The 14,540-nt window shown below is 42.3% G+C and overlaps 1 protein-coding gene across 1 annotated transcript in view; it reads right to left on the minus strand.

The window, feature by feature from the left end:
- Window positions 1–14,540, minus strand: part of LOC135595157 (alpha-mannosidase I MNS5-like) — a 31,875-nt gene that overhangs the window by 10,349 nt on the left and 6,986 nt on the right. The window contains exons 10-12 of the mRNA XM_065085712.1: window positions 3,745–3,826; window positions 3,580–3,665; window positions 1,004–1,104 (exon numbers count right to left, since the gene is read on the minus strand). Coding sequence (XP_064941784.1) covers window positions 1,004–1,104; window positions 3,580–3,665; window positions 3,745–3,826 — 269 coding nt within the window. The remainder of the gene's footprint in view (window positions 1–1,003; window positions 1,105–3,579; window positions 3,666–3,744; window positions 3,827–14,540) is intronic.

The raw sequence follows: 14,540 nt of genomic DNA on the forward strand, positions 1-14,540 counted from the left end.
TACTGATGTATCGCCCGTACTGATCCTCTGTCAGACTGGTACATAATCGCCCATACCGAACGGTATGCTTTAGTATGTCAAACCTTGGTATCAACGCATACAAGAATCCCTAATGATAAAAAAAATCAAAATTAAGATTACTATAGGGTGCTATAACCGACAAGAAACGAAGTTAGGGATCAATTAAAACAAAAAATAAAAATACGAACAAAAAAATGCAAAGAACAACAATTGTCGTAACTGCTATAAGAAATAATTCAAACTATAATAGACCATTTAAAGATATATGCAAATGAAGCATCAAGGTAGAAATTAAGAAGAAAAAAATTAGAAATATAACAAAGGCAAACTATATAAACTATAGTAAACCAAAGAAAATCATAAAATGACATAAACACAATAATATTATCATTAGGAAGCAGATAGCAACATAAGCTAAAAAATGAGGTACTTCCATAAAGATTTCCCTAAGAGAGAAGGTAATTTGTGAAGGGGGAATTATTTTTAATATTTTATAGTCTAGATAAAGCAATTGGAACATAATAATGCATAAATGATAAGTGAACCACAATCTTACTATTAGCTGATATATAAATATAAATTCATATGAGGTTGACCTATACAATATTTTAAAAATTATTATATGAATGCTGCCAAATTTGAGTTTTTGGTGAGTCACCGTGGGTGTTGATATTTTCTCCTATATGGCTGAGAATTCAGACCTACTACAACCAAGCTTAAATTCTTTTTTTTTGCTAAAAGATCACATGCATCAAGCCAGGAGTACTGTTTTTTTTCACCAATATCAAGTGGACTTCTGCATGCATCTTTCCCTAGGGGCGTGGGGGGTGAAAGACTAGTAGAGGGTCACATTAACTGTTTGAAGACCATAATGTAATGGGCCCCCAGTGATTGACCCAAAGTGTCTCAAATTATTTTATAAACAGTAAACATCCAAAGTTATTTAGTTCTGATGATAAAAACAAAGTAAAACAAGTGTAACCTCTAGTCGCTTGATAAAGGTAAAATGTAGACTCTGCAAGTTCAGGGCGCAATGGATAGTATTTCTCAGTTGGATGCAACATGCCATGGTCCAGAAGGTACCTGTAAAAAGAAAGCTGTTAAGTTTTAAGATGTGTAGTAAATTTCTTTAAATAATACATTTATAACATACAGGAAGATATTTGCATAGAGAAACCAGATGAAAATTTAGATGTAAAGAGCATTTACAAAGTTACTGTTTTAATCTGTTATTTCAGCAGATTTTTGTATCATATAATAGATCAAAAATTATATAATTTAAGAAGATATAGAAGAATAAGTCCACAATTTTTTATTGCAATTTGCATAAGACAAGCAAAAGAAATAAATAAAAGCAAAGCTATGAAACATGGATGCTTACTGCATCCACAATGGTAGGTACTTTTATCTGATTCTGAAATAATTACAGAAAAAATAGGAATTTTTAGAATGATTTGGGATATTTTGTGGATAATTCTCGGAAGTTTTTTCCTTACATGATGTTTTAATTATAGACAATATGGACACAAGATTAGGTAGACTGTTGTATCAAGCATTCGATTATATTAATAAAATAAAAAATAATGATGATACTTCCATTATAATATGTTATTGGTATTTCTTTGGACTCTGGAAGTATGTTACTTAGAAATTAATGTATTAGGGCTGCTGTATTAAAAAAAGATTTACCTTATGTGATATTAATATATAGCATATATTTTACTGTTGTATTTGTATGTCTTATCATTTTTTATATTTGTTTGTATATCTGAATCTTGTCATAAAGTCATGCCATAGTCATCCATACTTCCACACAAGTGAGGATATTGATATAATTTCATTATGCATCATGTTTTTTAATTGATTTCTGATTATTCCTGGTGATATTATCCTCTCATTATCAAAAAATGTATATAATTTGAACTGAAACTACTTATGCAACGAGTCCTAAAGGTGTCTGTACAATATTCTAATGATTTAAAGCTAAATCAACTCACTTTCTTACTAGTGATTACTATAAATTCATAATATCAGTCATAAAAAAACAAAAATGGGTGGACAAATATTAGCATGAATTTATATCTGCAGATACTGAATAGAACTCTTTATTTTTCAAACATGATGCAACTAAACAGAGACTACTGACAAAAGCAATCAAACTACTTTTTATCAAGAAGAAATTGATCGATAAAATTTATACACTATAACACGCTGTACCTAAAAGGAAAATTCATTGTTTTGAAGATTTTGTGGATTAGTTTATGAGACCTCTTTTTTATGTTCCATTTCTTTCCCTTTCTTTTCTTTTTCTTCTTTGGTCTGTTTATTACTTATTCAGATTTTTAATGAAATAGGATCAGTTGTTGTTCTCCTTTGTCTCAAAATAAAATATAAAATTGTATATTTTTTTTGAAAGGACTGGTTTCATATTAGCTTCCAAGACGAAAGTCGGGAAGATATTACATCCAAAACCAAGGACTGAAATTTTGTACTGTAGCAGAGTTTCGAGATTTGCTCGGTACGGTACGATACTGTATACCGAGCGATATATTTCGATGTACCACTCAGTAAATATATATATATATATATATATATATATAATCATTTTCGTCGAGGTGACGTCGCCTCTCTTCTCCTCGCGACGCCAAGGATTCTTCTCCCTACACGGATGAGAAGTCGTCGATAAACAAGAAGGGAGCGTGGCACAGGTACTCTTCTTCTCCCATTTCTTTCTTCCCCTTCTCCCTCTTCTTTCTTTTCCCTCGGTCACAGTCAATTTAAGACGATAACAGGGCAGAAACAGCCCAATCAATGGTACCATCCGGTAACGGGCGGTCCATGTACCGATCTGCTGGCAGACCAGTACCGGGCAGTATTATTCGAAATTAAAAACCTTGTCCAAAACAATACTTCATCAAAGAGCAACTCTAAACTATATAGAAGTATCTGAACCACAGATAATTACTTCATTCAAAGAAGTCATAAAAATTGTCACTGAGGAATAACTCTTCTACTTGCTACTGGTCATGATATCATGATTTTTCATCATTTATGAGAAGTTTACTAGATTACTTGCCACAAGTCGATTTGAATCATTTAGCCTAGTAAATCTGTTTCATCCTCTCAAGCCTCTACCCAATGATCCATCTAGAATTTGAAAGAAAAGTGAGAAACTAATAAATCTATAAGAACAAAACCTTAAACCTCTGAATCTAACAACCACATCCACAATCCTTCTATATTCTCTGAAGCATGTGCAAGTGATTGTCTTGTGGAGACTTCATAATGGTCTCTTGGATCTCAATCTTTATTAGGTGCCTGATATCATGTGGCACTACAAACTAAAGTACATTATTTGATAGCAGGCTTGAAATATTCTCCTCCAGACGGTAAACAGCAAGAAAGTATCTTCACAAGTAAATTATCAAAGATTAAACAAGTTTGGAGGGAAATATTCGTCTTTAGTTATACATATAATTTCATGCAAGGTTAAATAAGAATCAAAGTGGTGATAGTTTGAAAATATGTGTATGTTTCTAAGTTGACCAAAGAATATACCTTTCTGGTAGTACACCAAACTTGTCCCATACATAGAAAAACTCACGATGTGATGAATTGGCAGCAGCAATGTCCCCAACAAGAATCTGATGGCAATAATGCAACACAGGATTATATAGGTTTGATTTCCTATGATCTTGTAACTTTCAAGGTCAAAATGAAAACCTGAAGACCAGGCCAGAAGGCTTGAAGGCTTGTAAGTTGCCAATATGTTGCTTTTCCTGTCCTCATATCAGCTTCGTGATACCTGACACAGTCAAAAGCTGGAATGTGTTATATCTGCAGGTGATACTACTAAATCTGAAACACAGAGTAATAGAAGTCAAGAACATAAGGATGTCTTCATGGAGACTATGATGACATGTTGAGGCAAATCCTAAGACAGACTGTTAATTCTTTTTACAATAGGAACAAAACTAACTATCTAGAAACCTCTGACTTATTTGTGTGTAGAATACATGCATGTATATGTGATTTAATCTTATACTTGATTTACTCTGTCTGGAGGATTGAGGCTTTGTTTCTTCCATTCTTATTAATAATCAATCCAAGTGGATCCAAACTGAAGATAAGATCATATACATGGTCAACCATATTGCATAAACATATAAATTTTGAAGAATCTCATACCTATGCATCAAATGTTTGTGACAATTAGTATTTTAACAGCATAAAATATATTTTGATTTCACTAACAATCTAAACATGTCAAAACATGTTGGTTATTGCTATGCATGTCATCAGATCAAAATAAATGGTTTTGGACCTCATTTGAAATGGCATATTCTGGTATGCATGTCATCAAAGAAGAATCAATGGTTTAGAACCTCAATTGAAATGGCATAAAACATAGGCTAGTGTGCCACAAATATTTTTCACAATATTCATTTTGTATGGACAAGATGAAAATACAAAAGATTCCGAAAAAAAATATTGGATTTCTAAGGTTTTCTAAATTCTAATAATGTAGATCATATTCAATGGAGCTATGCTTTAATTTGGAGGACCATGTTTTTAATGTTCAAATGACAGGATTGAGGCCCCAATTCTTTATAACATATACTAAGCATAAATAAATACATATACATAATTGTTTGTCTCAAGGTTTTAAATATCATTAGTACAGGTCAGTACAAACCAATATTTACTGGTCGATAGCTGAGATTGTACATAAATCGCCTGGTCTAATTCAATACCAGGCATACCATCTGGTAAGGTCAACTTACCAGGCACACTGTCCAATAAAGTAACGAGTAGTAAGTCTACCACCCAGTATCCAGAAGTAAAGTCTACCATCCGATACCAGAATATTCTTAGCTTTTTCTACAAAGGATAAACTAGTGTGTGGGGTTCCCACCAATTTGAGATAGGATCTAGAGAGGGTCAGCGTATGTAGCTTTATACACCATGATACATTTTTAACTTTTTCTGAACCTTTCTTTTAATATGGGCCTTTCTCTTTTCTTTTGTCAATAGCTACTGAATTTGAGCCCTCCTCCCCTCTTCTTCTTTTAACAGCTACCAACAGTTGTTGATAGCTCCTCTCTCTCTCTTATAGCTTCTCCTCCTCTCAGTCTCCCCTCCATAGCAAACATCATCTTGTCTTTGCCTCTAACCCCACCTCCATCACAGCAGCATCCTTGACCTCCAACCACACCTCCGCATCCGCCCCCTTTCTGTTGTTGCCTCCTTGCGTTGCCATCGCTGCCTCTGCTGCTGCTGCCTCCCTGTGCTGCCATCACCACTATTTCCTCAAATCATCCTCACCTCCTTACATCACCGTTTCCTCTACTTTCTCCTCATGTTGATGTTGCCATGATGCCTCCTCATATCATTGCCTTATTCAGTGCATGTTGTTGTTAGGATCCCTTTATTTTCTGAGCTTTTGAATAATGTTTTGTTGAGTTTGTTTAGTTCGGTAAGAGTCGGATAGGGGTTTATTTAATATTTATTTATTATTAAGAGTCCAAGTCCTGGTGGACCTTGGGTGGAACTCTATAAATAGGGACGTAACTGTTTCTTTTCGACAATCAATGAAATATTATTCTAGTCTTTTGACAAACCCTAGAAGGTCGATCACCTCAAAGTGATCAATCAAGGAGGTCAATCCCCTTGAAGTCATCATCCCTTTTCTCCCTCTTCTTCTACGATAAAACCCTATGGGTCTTATCATTTGGTATCAAAGCAACAATCCTCGTCGTTCTCGCTGTAATTTCTCACATAACTTCGTCGTAGCTATCATTATCTCAAAAAATAAATAAATAAATAAATTGAAGTCGGCAACCATGCACGCCAATCCTTCTCGACCGAGAAGGAACCCCCGCTTCCCCTTCTCCACCGTCGTCGCTGCTTCCCGGCCAGCGACCACCCCCCTCGTCACCCCCCACGCCGACACCGCTACTGTTTCCAGGCCAGCGAACCAGCCCCCTCGTCCATCCCAACCCTACTGCCGTAGCCCCCTCGTCAATCCCAGCCCTCAATGACCCTTGGTGACGCTGCTCCCAGTCGCGCCACCACCGCTGCCAGCCGCCACAGCCTTCTCCTCAACTGCTCATGATCCTTTGGCGTCGCTAGCGGCTCCTTCTATGATGCGACAGAAACAGAGCTCCCTCTGCTGCCACAGCCCCCTTGTCGATCCCAACCCTCAGCAACCCTTTGGGACGCTGCTCCCAACTGCGCCACCACCGTTACCAAGCATTGCAGCCTTCTCCTCAACCGCTCGCGATCCTTCGGTGTCGCCAACGACTCCTTTTGCAATGCGATAGAAACATAGTACCCTCTGCTACCTAGCCGTCGATCCCTCTGCTGCCGCAGTCGCTGGTTGCCACCACCGTCGCCGTTGCTTCCCAGCCAGCAACCACCGCCCCCCGCCTCCCAACTGCGACCCTTGCTACCTCCCCTTGGGTCGCAGTCGTAGCCACTAGATCCGCCATCCTCTGCATCTTCTACGGCTCGACCATCCCCCCTCGTTCCACCGTAGTCGCACGTAGCCTCCCAGCCCTCAACAACGCACCTCCCAGCCAATTGCAGCATAAGGGCAGCCACACCCCATCCTGCTCGAGCAAGAAAGGGCCGCCACCGCTGTTCCCGGCCAGCGAACCGCTCCCCACGCCGACGCCGCCTCCTCACAGTGACCGCAGCACTCTCACCCCACGCAGTGACAGAAACAGGGCAGCAACTTTTTTCTCCCAGCGACCATAGCAAGCCTTTACGTTGCCCTCGGCGTCCGCTTCCTCAGCAGCTTCACGTCGACAGCACTGTCTTACGCAATGACTATCGATAACTCAGTGAAAGCACAAATTTAAGCATTAGAAACTAGAATTGAAAACCGGTTACAAGAAACCCTTAACAATTTCAAAAAGAGCCTATTGGAGAGCTTCAACAAGTTTCAACAAGATGAAAGTTCAAGTCTTATTTTGAACCGGTCTAAAGACACGGGAAAAATGAACCAAGAACAGGACATAAGCTACCCACGCATGAAGGTGGAATTTCCAAGATGGGAAGATGGAGATCCGACCAGTTGGATCTCTAGGGCAGAAAAAATTTTCCGTTTTCACATAACCCCAAAAGAATCGAAGGTGGAAATAGCCTCAATCCAGCTAGATGGAGATGCAATCTAATGGTAAGATTTGTACGAAACTTGCCATGGGGTTCCCTCATAGGAGCAATTCAAGAGAAGACTTCTTATTCGCTTTGGACCATCTGAATACGAGAATGTTGATGGGCAGCTCGCCAAAATTCGTCGGACTTTCATAGTGTTAGAATATCAGAGCAGATTTGAACGATTGTCAAATCAAGCCAGAGATTACTCCGAATGACAATTGGTGGGTACATTTATCGAATGACTTAATCCAGATATCCGGTGTGAAGTCAAAGCTCGCCAACCCCGCACTATGACAACTACAATATCATTTGCACGTTTACATGAGGAAAAAATCAATAGAGAAAATCATCGAAACAGAAATGACAACAAACAGATGATCAGCAAGCCACCCACCCCATATATTCCCAGCCGGAACACACCCAAAGACTAACCTGAGAAGAACTCAAGGAAAGATCAGCAAAGGGTTTGTGCTGGCATTGTGATGAAAAGTAGAGTAGGGAGCACCAATGTAAACAAGGGCAACTTCTGATGATTGAACTAATTAGGGAGGAACCAAAAGCTAACAATGTGGACTCTGGTCATGAAGGTATGGATTCTGATGAAAATGTTGGACCTATCATACATACAGTGTATGCATTAGCCGGCTACTCTAACCCGCAAACTATGAAAGTTGAAGGAACTTTGGAACATCAACATGTTACAATTTTGATTGATACTGGTAGCACTAACAATTTTATGGACAGTAAGGTTGCTGACCGATTGACCTACCACATTGAAGGCTATAACAAATTCGAAGTAAAGGTCGTTGTTGGACTAATTTTAACTTGTGATATCAAATGTTCGAAGATAAAGTTGATTATACAGGGCCAAGAGTTGCTTGTGGACTTCTTTTGCTACCCTTGGAAGACTTCGAAGTGGTGCTTGGAATTGAATAGCTATCAACCTTGGGTGATGTTTCTTGAAATTTTTCTAAACTAATTATAAAGTTTTTTATTAATGGAAAGCTGGTGATCCTAAAGGGAAGACATGGAAGTAAGGTCACAACTGCCATTAGCCATCGGATAGAGAGGGTTCTTCAGAAGACTACAACGACTACTACACCGAAAGGCCGACCTATTGCTTACACTATCAAGAAGTGGAGACCGTACTTACTTGATCAACGGGTTGTGATGCGTCATAGATACCCTGCAACTTAAATGCTGAAAGAAAAACTCCCGGAGTTTGATGTTGCTCAGCCTTGAGGACAAGGCTGATTTGAAGGGGGAGGAATTGTTAGGATCCCTTTATTTTCTGAGCTTTTGAATAATGTTTTGTTGAGTTTGTTTAATTCGGTAAGAGTCGGATATGGGTTTATTTAATATTTATTTAATATTAAGAGTCTAAGTCCTAGTGGACTCTAGGTGGAACTCTATAAATAGAGATGTAACTATTTCTTTTCGACAATCAATAAAATATTATTCTAGTCTTTGACAAACCCTAAGAGATCGATCCCCTCGATGTGATCATCCCTTTTCTCCCTCTTCTTCTACGATAAAACCCTAGGGGTCTTATTAGTTGTCGCCTCCTTGTGTGAGTCCTCTTCTCTATCTATTTTGCAGGTACCAATTCATGCCATATCAAGTGTCAGTATATTCACTTGTATTGATATCATACTAATCCAACCACTAACAAATATATGTACAGACCCATATTTCAAACCTTGGTTTGTGTGAACACATATAAACGTATTTGTACATGTGTTTTAATGGGGCTCGAAATCAGGTCGAGCCTCTCCCATAAGCCGGGGACAGAGTCAAGGCTTATTTTATCCTAGAACAGCCTTTTTAACCATTTAGAGCCCAGATATGGGTCAGTTGAGCAAACTGCTTGGTACAGTACAACCATCGAACCCAAAGAATATCCAACAGAATAAAAGCTCAATCCAGCTTACAAGTGATTTGTCCAATTTAATACAGCAATTCCTCAATCAAAGAATAACTACCACAAGGTTTTAGAGAATGAAAGGACTGTCCTTGGAAAATAGTGGACAGTTGAATCCTAGTTATAATACAAATAAATTATTAGTTACCCAAGTTATAAAAGAATAAATTATTATTTATACCAAGGATCGTCATTTCGGGTACCAAACCCATTTCGATGATTTGTCACACCGAGACATACCGACATACCAATCAGTACTAGTGTACCATGTTGTCACGGACTTAGCTGGTTTTGCCTAAGTCGTGCGGCACCCTTGCGTGTCCGTCCGTAAATGTCAGCCTCCCCAAAGCCTCCCATTGTCCCTTAGGACCACCAAAAGAGAGAACGGGTTAGAGAGAATGCCTCAATCGGGATCCACAAGCAAACATCTCCGAAAAACACTTCATAGACAATGCAAATTACAGACTTTACAAGCTCTGAACAGTGGCACAACAAAGGGTAAAATGGTCTATTACAGACCGAGAATCTCTCGCACGTGTCCACATGACACAACCTTTATTTACAAGCCTAAAGAGGCCACCAACCCAACTAAAATGGGACTCTTAAGCCTTCGGCCACCCCTTTACATGCTGTACAAGGCATGGATATGCCAAAAGACAGGGACATACATAAGCATTACATCAAACACCTTGTTTAGAAGTTTGTCCGTGACATTCTCCCCCACTTATTCCTTCGACGTCCTGGTTGAAGCCTTTGTCGACACTGCAACTCCTCGCCTTTGCTGAGTCTTCAATCTTCTGCTCCAGCTACAATGCGCCTCTTGGCTCCTTGCTGCTCTCCGCTGCTGTTTTTGAGTAGTCGAACCTTTGATCCGCCATACTGCTTCAACTCACCAATGACTCTGACTCTGGTGTGGGGTTGGCTGAGTTGTGTTGATCCTTGTTGATTCCTGCGGATCCCCCAGAAGAAGGAAAAGACCATCCTTACTGCGCCAGTCTCTCAAATGCCTCATGCTGCTTGAACTGGGTGGATGCTTGTTGGAGCTTTAACGAGCATCATCTCGCAAACTTCTGAAGTTTTGGGTCCTTCCTCCACAAAATTTGCTCATTGACTCTTCTTTCACTTAGTTGTCATATCCAAGTAGGTTCGCATCACTTCCGCTTTCGATTGGCATTTCGTTGGGAAATGAAGCGGACAATCTACTCTCAGTAGCACTGATCACCGTTGGTGAGGATTTGACAACTATTGTCTTTCATTATCTTCGAAGGGTCTTTGAACTTGTGCAGAGCTCCTCTGCTGGATAGATAAGAGAATTGGGGTACTCGGTTTCGCCCATTCTCTTGAGAGTTGAGAAGGCAAAGGTTACTTGACTTCGCCCGCCTCCTCGAGGTTGTACTCCATACATCGAGCTGGTTACTGGTCTTCGCCTGCTCTTTGCTCACACTTCTGAAGCACTTGAAGTGTTTGCACTCCTTGCGTTGAGTTAGTTACTGTGATTCACCTTCTCAATGCCATTGAACTTCTGGAATGCAGAAAGTTTTCAACCCAACTTGGAGTAATTCTCTCATAGGTTTGGTCGCCTCTGGGATTGTACCGTCTTCTCCATCAACCCTGCCGCCTACTCCTCTGAGTAGCAAAGGTACAACACCGCGTACTGTCTGCTTCGTTCCTTGGTTATGCACTCTTGCATGACCCGAAGTCCTTCACTTTCGGCTATCTTTGATGAGAAGCACATTGACACCGGTCTTACAAAGTTCTTCGGCCTCTGCCCTTCAGCCTTGTCTCGGTACTTGGAGATTGCCTCTGCATTCTCCACCTCCTCGGCCCCTTTCACGACCAAGCGCTCTCCCTCCATGAGAGCAAGGGATCAATGACTTTCACGGAAGTCCCGCCTCTGCGGTACCATGGCGCTGCCATGCCCATGGCCCTACTATCCGTCGCCTCGCATCTGCATCCCTTTTCTTCACAATCAGTAGATATGCCTCTGTGGCACTCCTCCGAGTCCACCTCCATTCTAACTTATGCTTGATTTTGGGTAGCTAAGTCCCTCTGGACTCATCGTCGCTTCCTTGCCCCTTTCGACCCCCTGCTTCAACACCTCTGTGTTCTCCAAGCAGTCCGTTTGGTCGATGGAAAGACAGACTGCAACTCCCATGCATGGCCTTTGCCATAACATTGTAGGGTTTGCACCGATTCTGTTCTCCTTAGCTTCCTTGGTAGCAACGTTCGCTTACTCGACCTTGTCCTCTGACTTGTCGGGCTCCCTTAAGCGAATCTGAGCTCTGGAGCAGTCCAACTCTCCAGCTGCTTCGATCATACCTCTGCATGATCAAGTCTATCCCATGGGACTCACTGGTACTTGCATTCGAACTATTTCCCTTGGTGGAACCCAGCCATATGCTGATGACCAAGGTTTTCATCCGATGCAAAAATTCGATGCACGCCCGGAAGACCCGCCTCTGCGGTACCATGGCCTTCACTCCTTGAATCCATAGCCCTTCTTGCCGTCGTGTTGTTCACCGAAGTGGAGCTCCCAGTAGCTCCCGATCATACCTCCGTATGATCTAGTCCCTCACGGGTCTCAGTCGTGTGTATCGCATTGCCACGAACTGTTCCACCACGATCCGCTGCACCATGTCGCCTCCTGGTGACATCTCCATTGCATTCTGATCCTTGTGGAATAAACTCGAATTGTGAACCCTCCATGTGTGGCCTCTGCCAATACATCGCAGGGTCTCCTCCACCTTCGATTTTGTTCGCTCCTTTGGCAATCGACCTTCGTCCACCCACTCTTGGGTCACACCTAGATGAAGCACCGCTCTAGGACAGTCCGTCGCCTAGTAGCTCCCGAAGTCCACCGACTTCACTGTAATTTGTGCACCATTGTCTGGATCCTGGGCCTCTACCCCTACCAGCACAATCTCCGCTGCGCACTACTTCCTTCATGGCAACTTGAATGGCAACACTGTGGCATATTCTTCAAGAGTACCCGCCTCTGCGTCCTCTTGCCCCGTGCTAAGGCCTTTTGAACCCAACTTCGCCTCCGCAAATTGAGTCGCCTTAGTTCCTCCATCAAATGCTCCTTCGAGATAAGGTGCATGTGCCCAGAAGCTCCCTTCGTCTTTGGCACCATGCAAGATGAGTCCGCTCCGTTAGAAAGAAGGACCCATGGACCAACATGAACCTACTCTTGCCTCTGCAAGAGTTCATGTCCTTGACCTCTGTCTAAGAAAAGCACTGTGCCTCTGCTCCATGTTCCAACTTCTATGCTGGCTCCCTTCATGCGGCTTGGGTACTTCGCCAAGTTACACCCAAGTTGCTCCGCTCCTCGTTTTTGCATTGAGTCGATGGTGGCCCTCACGCCCACCATTCCACGGGTCAGCCCTCCCTTGAGTCCGATCTCCACATCGACTCCAAGTGTGCCTTTATTTAAGTTGCTTTGGGTCGCTCCCCCACTTGCTCTCGCAATGCATCCACCAATGCATTCTCTCAAGCGAGATCATGCGACGACTCCACGTCGCTTGCTCAGTCCATCGAGCTTCGTGGAGTTGTTGTTTGTTGAGGTACTCCTCCTCAACATGTGAGGTCCGTCTCACATGATTCTCCCTCTGGAGAGCCGGGACTTATCCCTCCTGGATAACTATCCCGTTGGAGCAACATCTCTCTTCGTTTGGGAGACCACCATCCCCTTGGACTACTCCGATCTGCTGAACAGACTGTGCATTGTTCTGCCTCCTGCAAACACACTTGCTAGATTGCGACTCCCCGTCAATACAGCCCCCGCTGTACCCCTCAAGGCCTAGCAACATGCTGAACTCATTGCACACTTCAGCCTCCTACGGACGTATCCTTCACATGCCGAAGAGAAAGTTTCAATGCTCCATGGCGCCGAGTTTCGGTCGCCTTGGGATGGCCACGAACATTCCCTCGTTCGCATACAAGCCCATGCATGAGTACCAAATTCTTCGAGTTAGCAATTCCCCTCACCTCTGTGAGCTTTGCATAACTCTTTTGGTCGTTGAGCAACTCATTCCACCTTGGATGGTCTCATCCACTACCAAGCGCCTCGCTTGTCTTGAGCACCATCAAGTATGGTTGTCAACGTTGAGCCGTAGCTCAAACTCAGCCATCCCAACCTTTGTGCGCTCCACATTCTTCCAAGCTTGCCTGTTCTCGTGGTGCCTCTTGCGCGAAGGGTTGGCCATTCCTCTGAATGCCAATCTCAGATGCCCGCTCCTCCGAGCGACTCTTTTTCCCTACATCTCCATGCCCGTTTTCCCCCAAACGGTCGCGCGTGTGCTGACTGCCCTCAACGCAGCCCCGCTAGGTCCCCCACGTTTGCATGCTAAGTGTTTCTATGAGTGCTTGTCCCGCTCTGATACCATCTGTCACGGACTTAGCTGGTTTTGCCTAAGTCGTACGGCACCCTTGCGTGTCTGTCCGCAAAGGTCAGCCTCCCCAAAGCCTCCCATTGTCCCTTAGGACCACCAAAAGAGAGAACGGGTTAGAGAGAATGCCTCAATCGGGATCCACAAGCAAACATCTCCGAAAAACACTTCATAGACAATGCAAATTACAAACAGACTTTACAAGCTCTGAACAATGGCACAACAAAGGGTAAAATGGTCCATTACAAACCGAGAATCTCTCGCACGTGTCCACATGACACAACCTTTATTTACAAGCCTAAAGAGGCCACCAACCCAACTAAAATGAGACTCTTAAGCCTTCGGCCGCCCCTTTACATGCTGTACAAGGCATGGATATGCCAAAAGACACGGACATACATAAGCATTACATCAAACACCTTGTTTAGAAGTTTGTCCGTGACAATGTGTCAGTACACCGATATGTACTGGTATTTCAGAAAGAGAAAAAAAAAGGGAGAAGAGGAAGGGGTGGTGGAGGGACAGAGGAGGAAGGAGAAAGTAAGAAGGAAGACGAGGAAGTAGTGAAGGAGGAAGAAGAAGGAAGAAGAAAAAGGAATAAGAAGGGTGGAGAAGGAAGTAGAGGTGGGAGCGTACCTAGGAAGAAGAAGGAACATGACGGCAACAACGTTGATAGCATCGTCGCAAAGAAGTGGCATCGTGAAACAGTGACAATGGCCTCAGCGATGATGAAGTTGCAATGACGGAAATAGCATTGAACACAAGAATAGGGCTCGAGTTCATGAGCCCTAATTTCTATTTTAGGATTTTTTATTTTTTAATGTCGTGTTAGACGGGCCCCACCGATATTTTTTATTTTTTTAATTATTTTTATAGAATTGGACCGAGCCACTTGAAATGGGGGTAGTCCACATACCGGCCCATGCCCGAATTGGTACATACCACCTGTTTCATACCATTTCGGGCGGTACAACAATCAATGATTTATACCAATAACAACAACACTTCCTCACAATTTTTTCAAGCTACACTAAACTGTCAGAACATCA

Source organism: Musa acuminata, chromosome BXJ1-10 (assembly GCF_036884655.1).
Source record: "Musa acuminata AAA Group cultivar baxijiao chromosome BXJ1-10, Cavendish_Baxijiao_AAA, whole genome shotgun sequence".
NCBI lineage: Eukaryota > Viridiplantae > Streptophyta > Magnoliopsida > Zingiberales > Musaceae > Musa > Musa acuminata.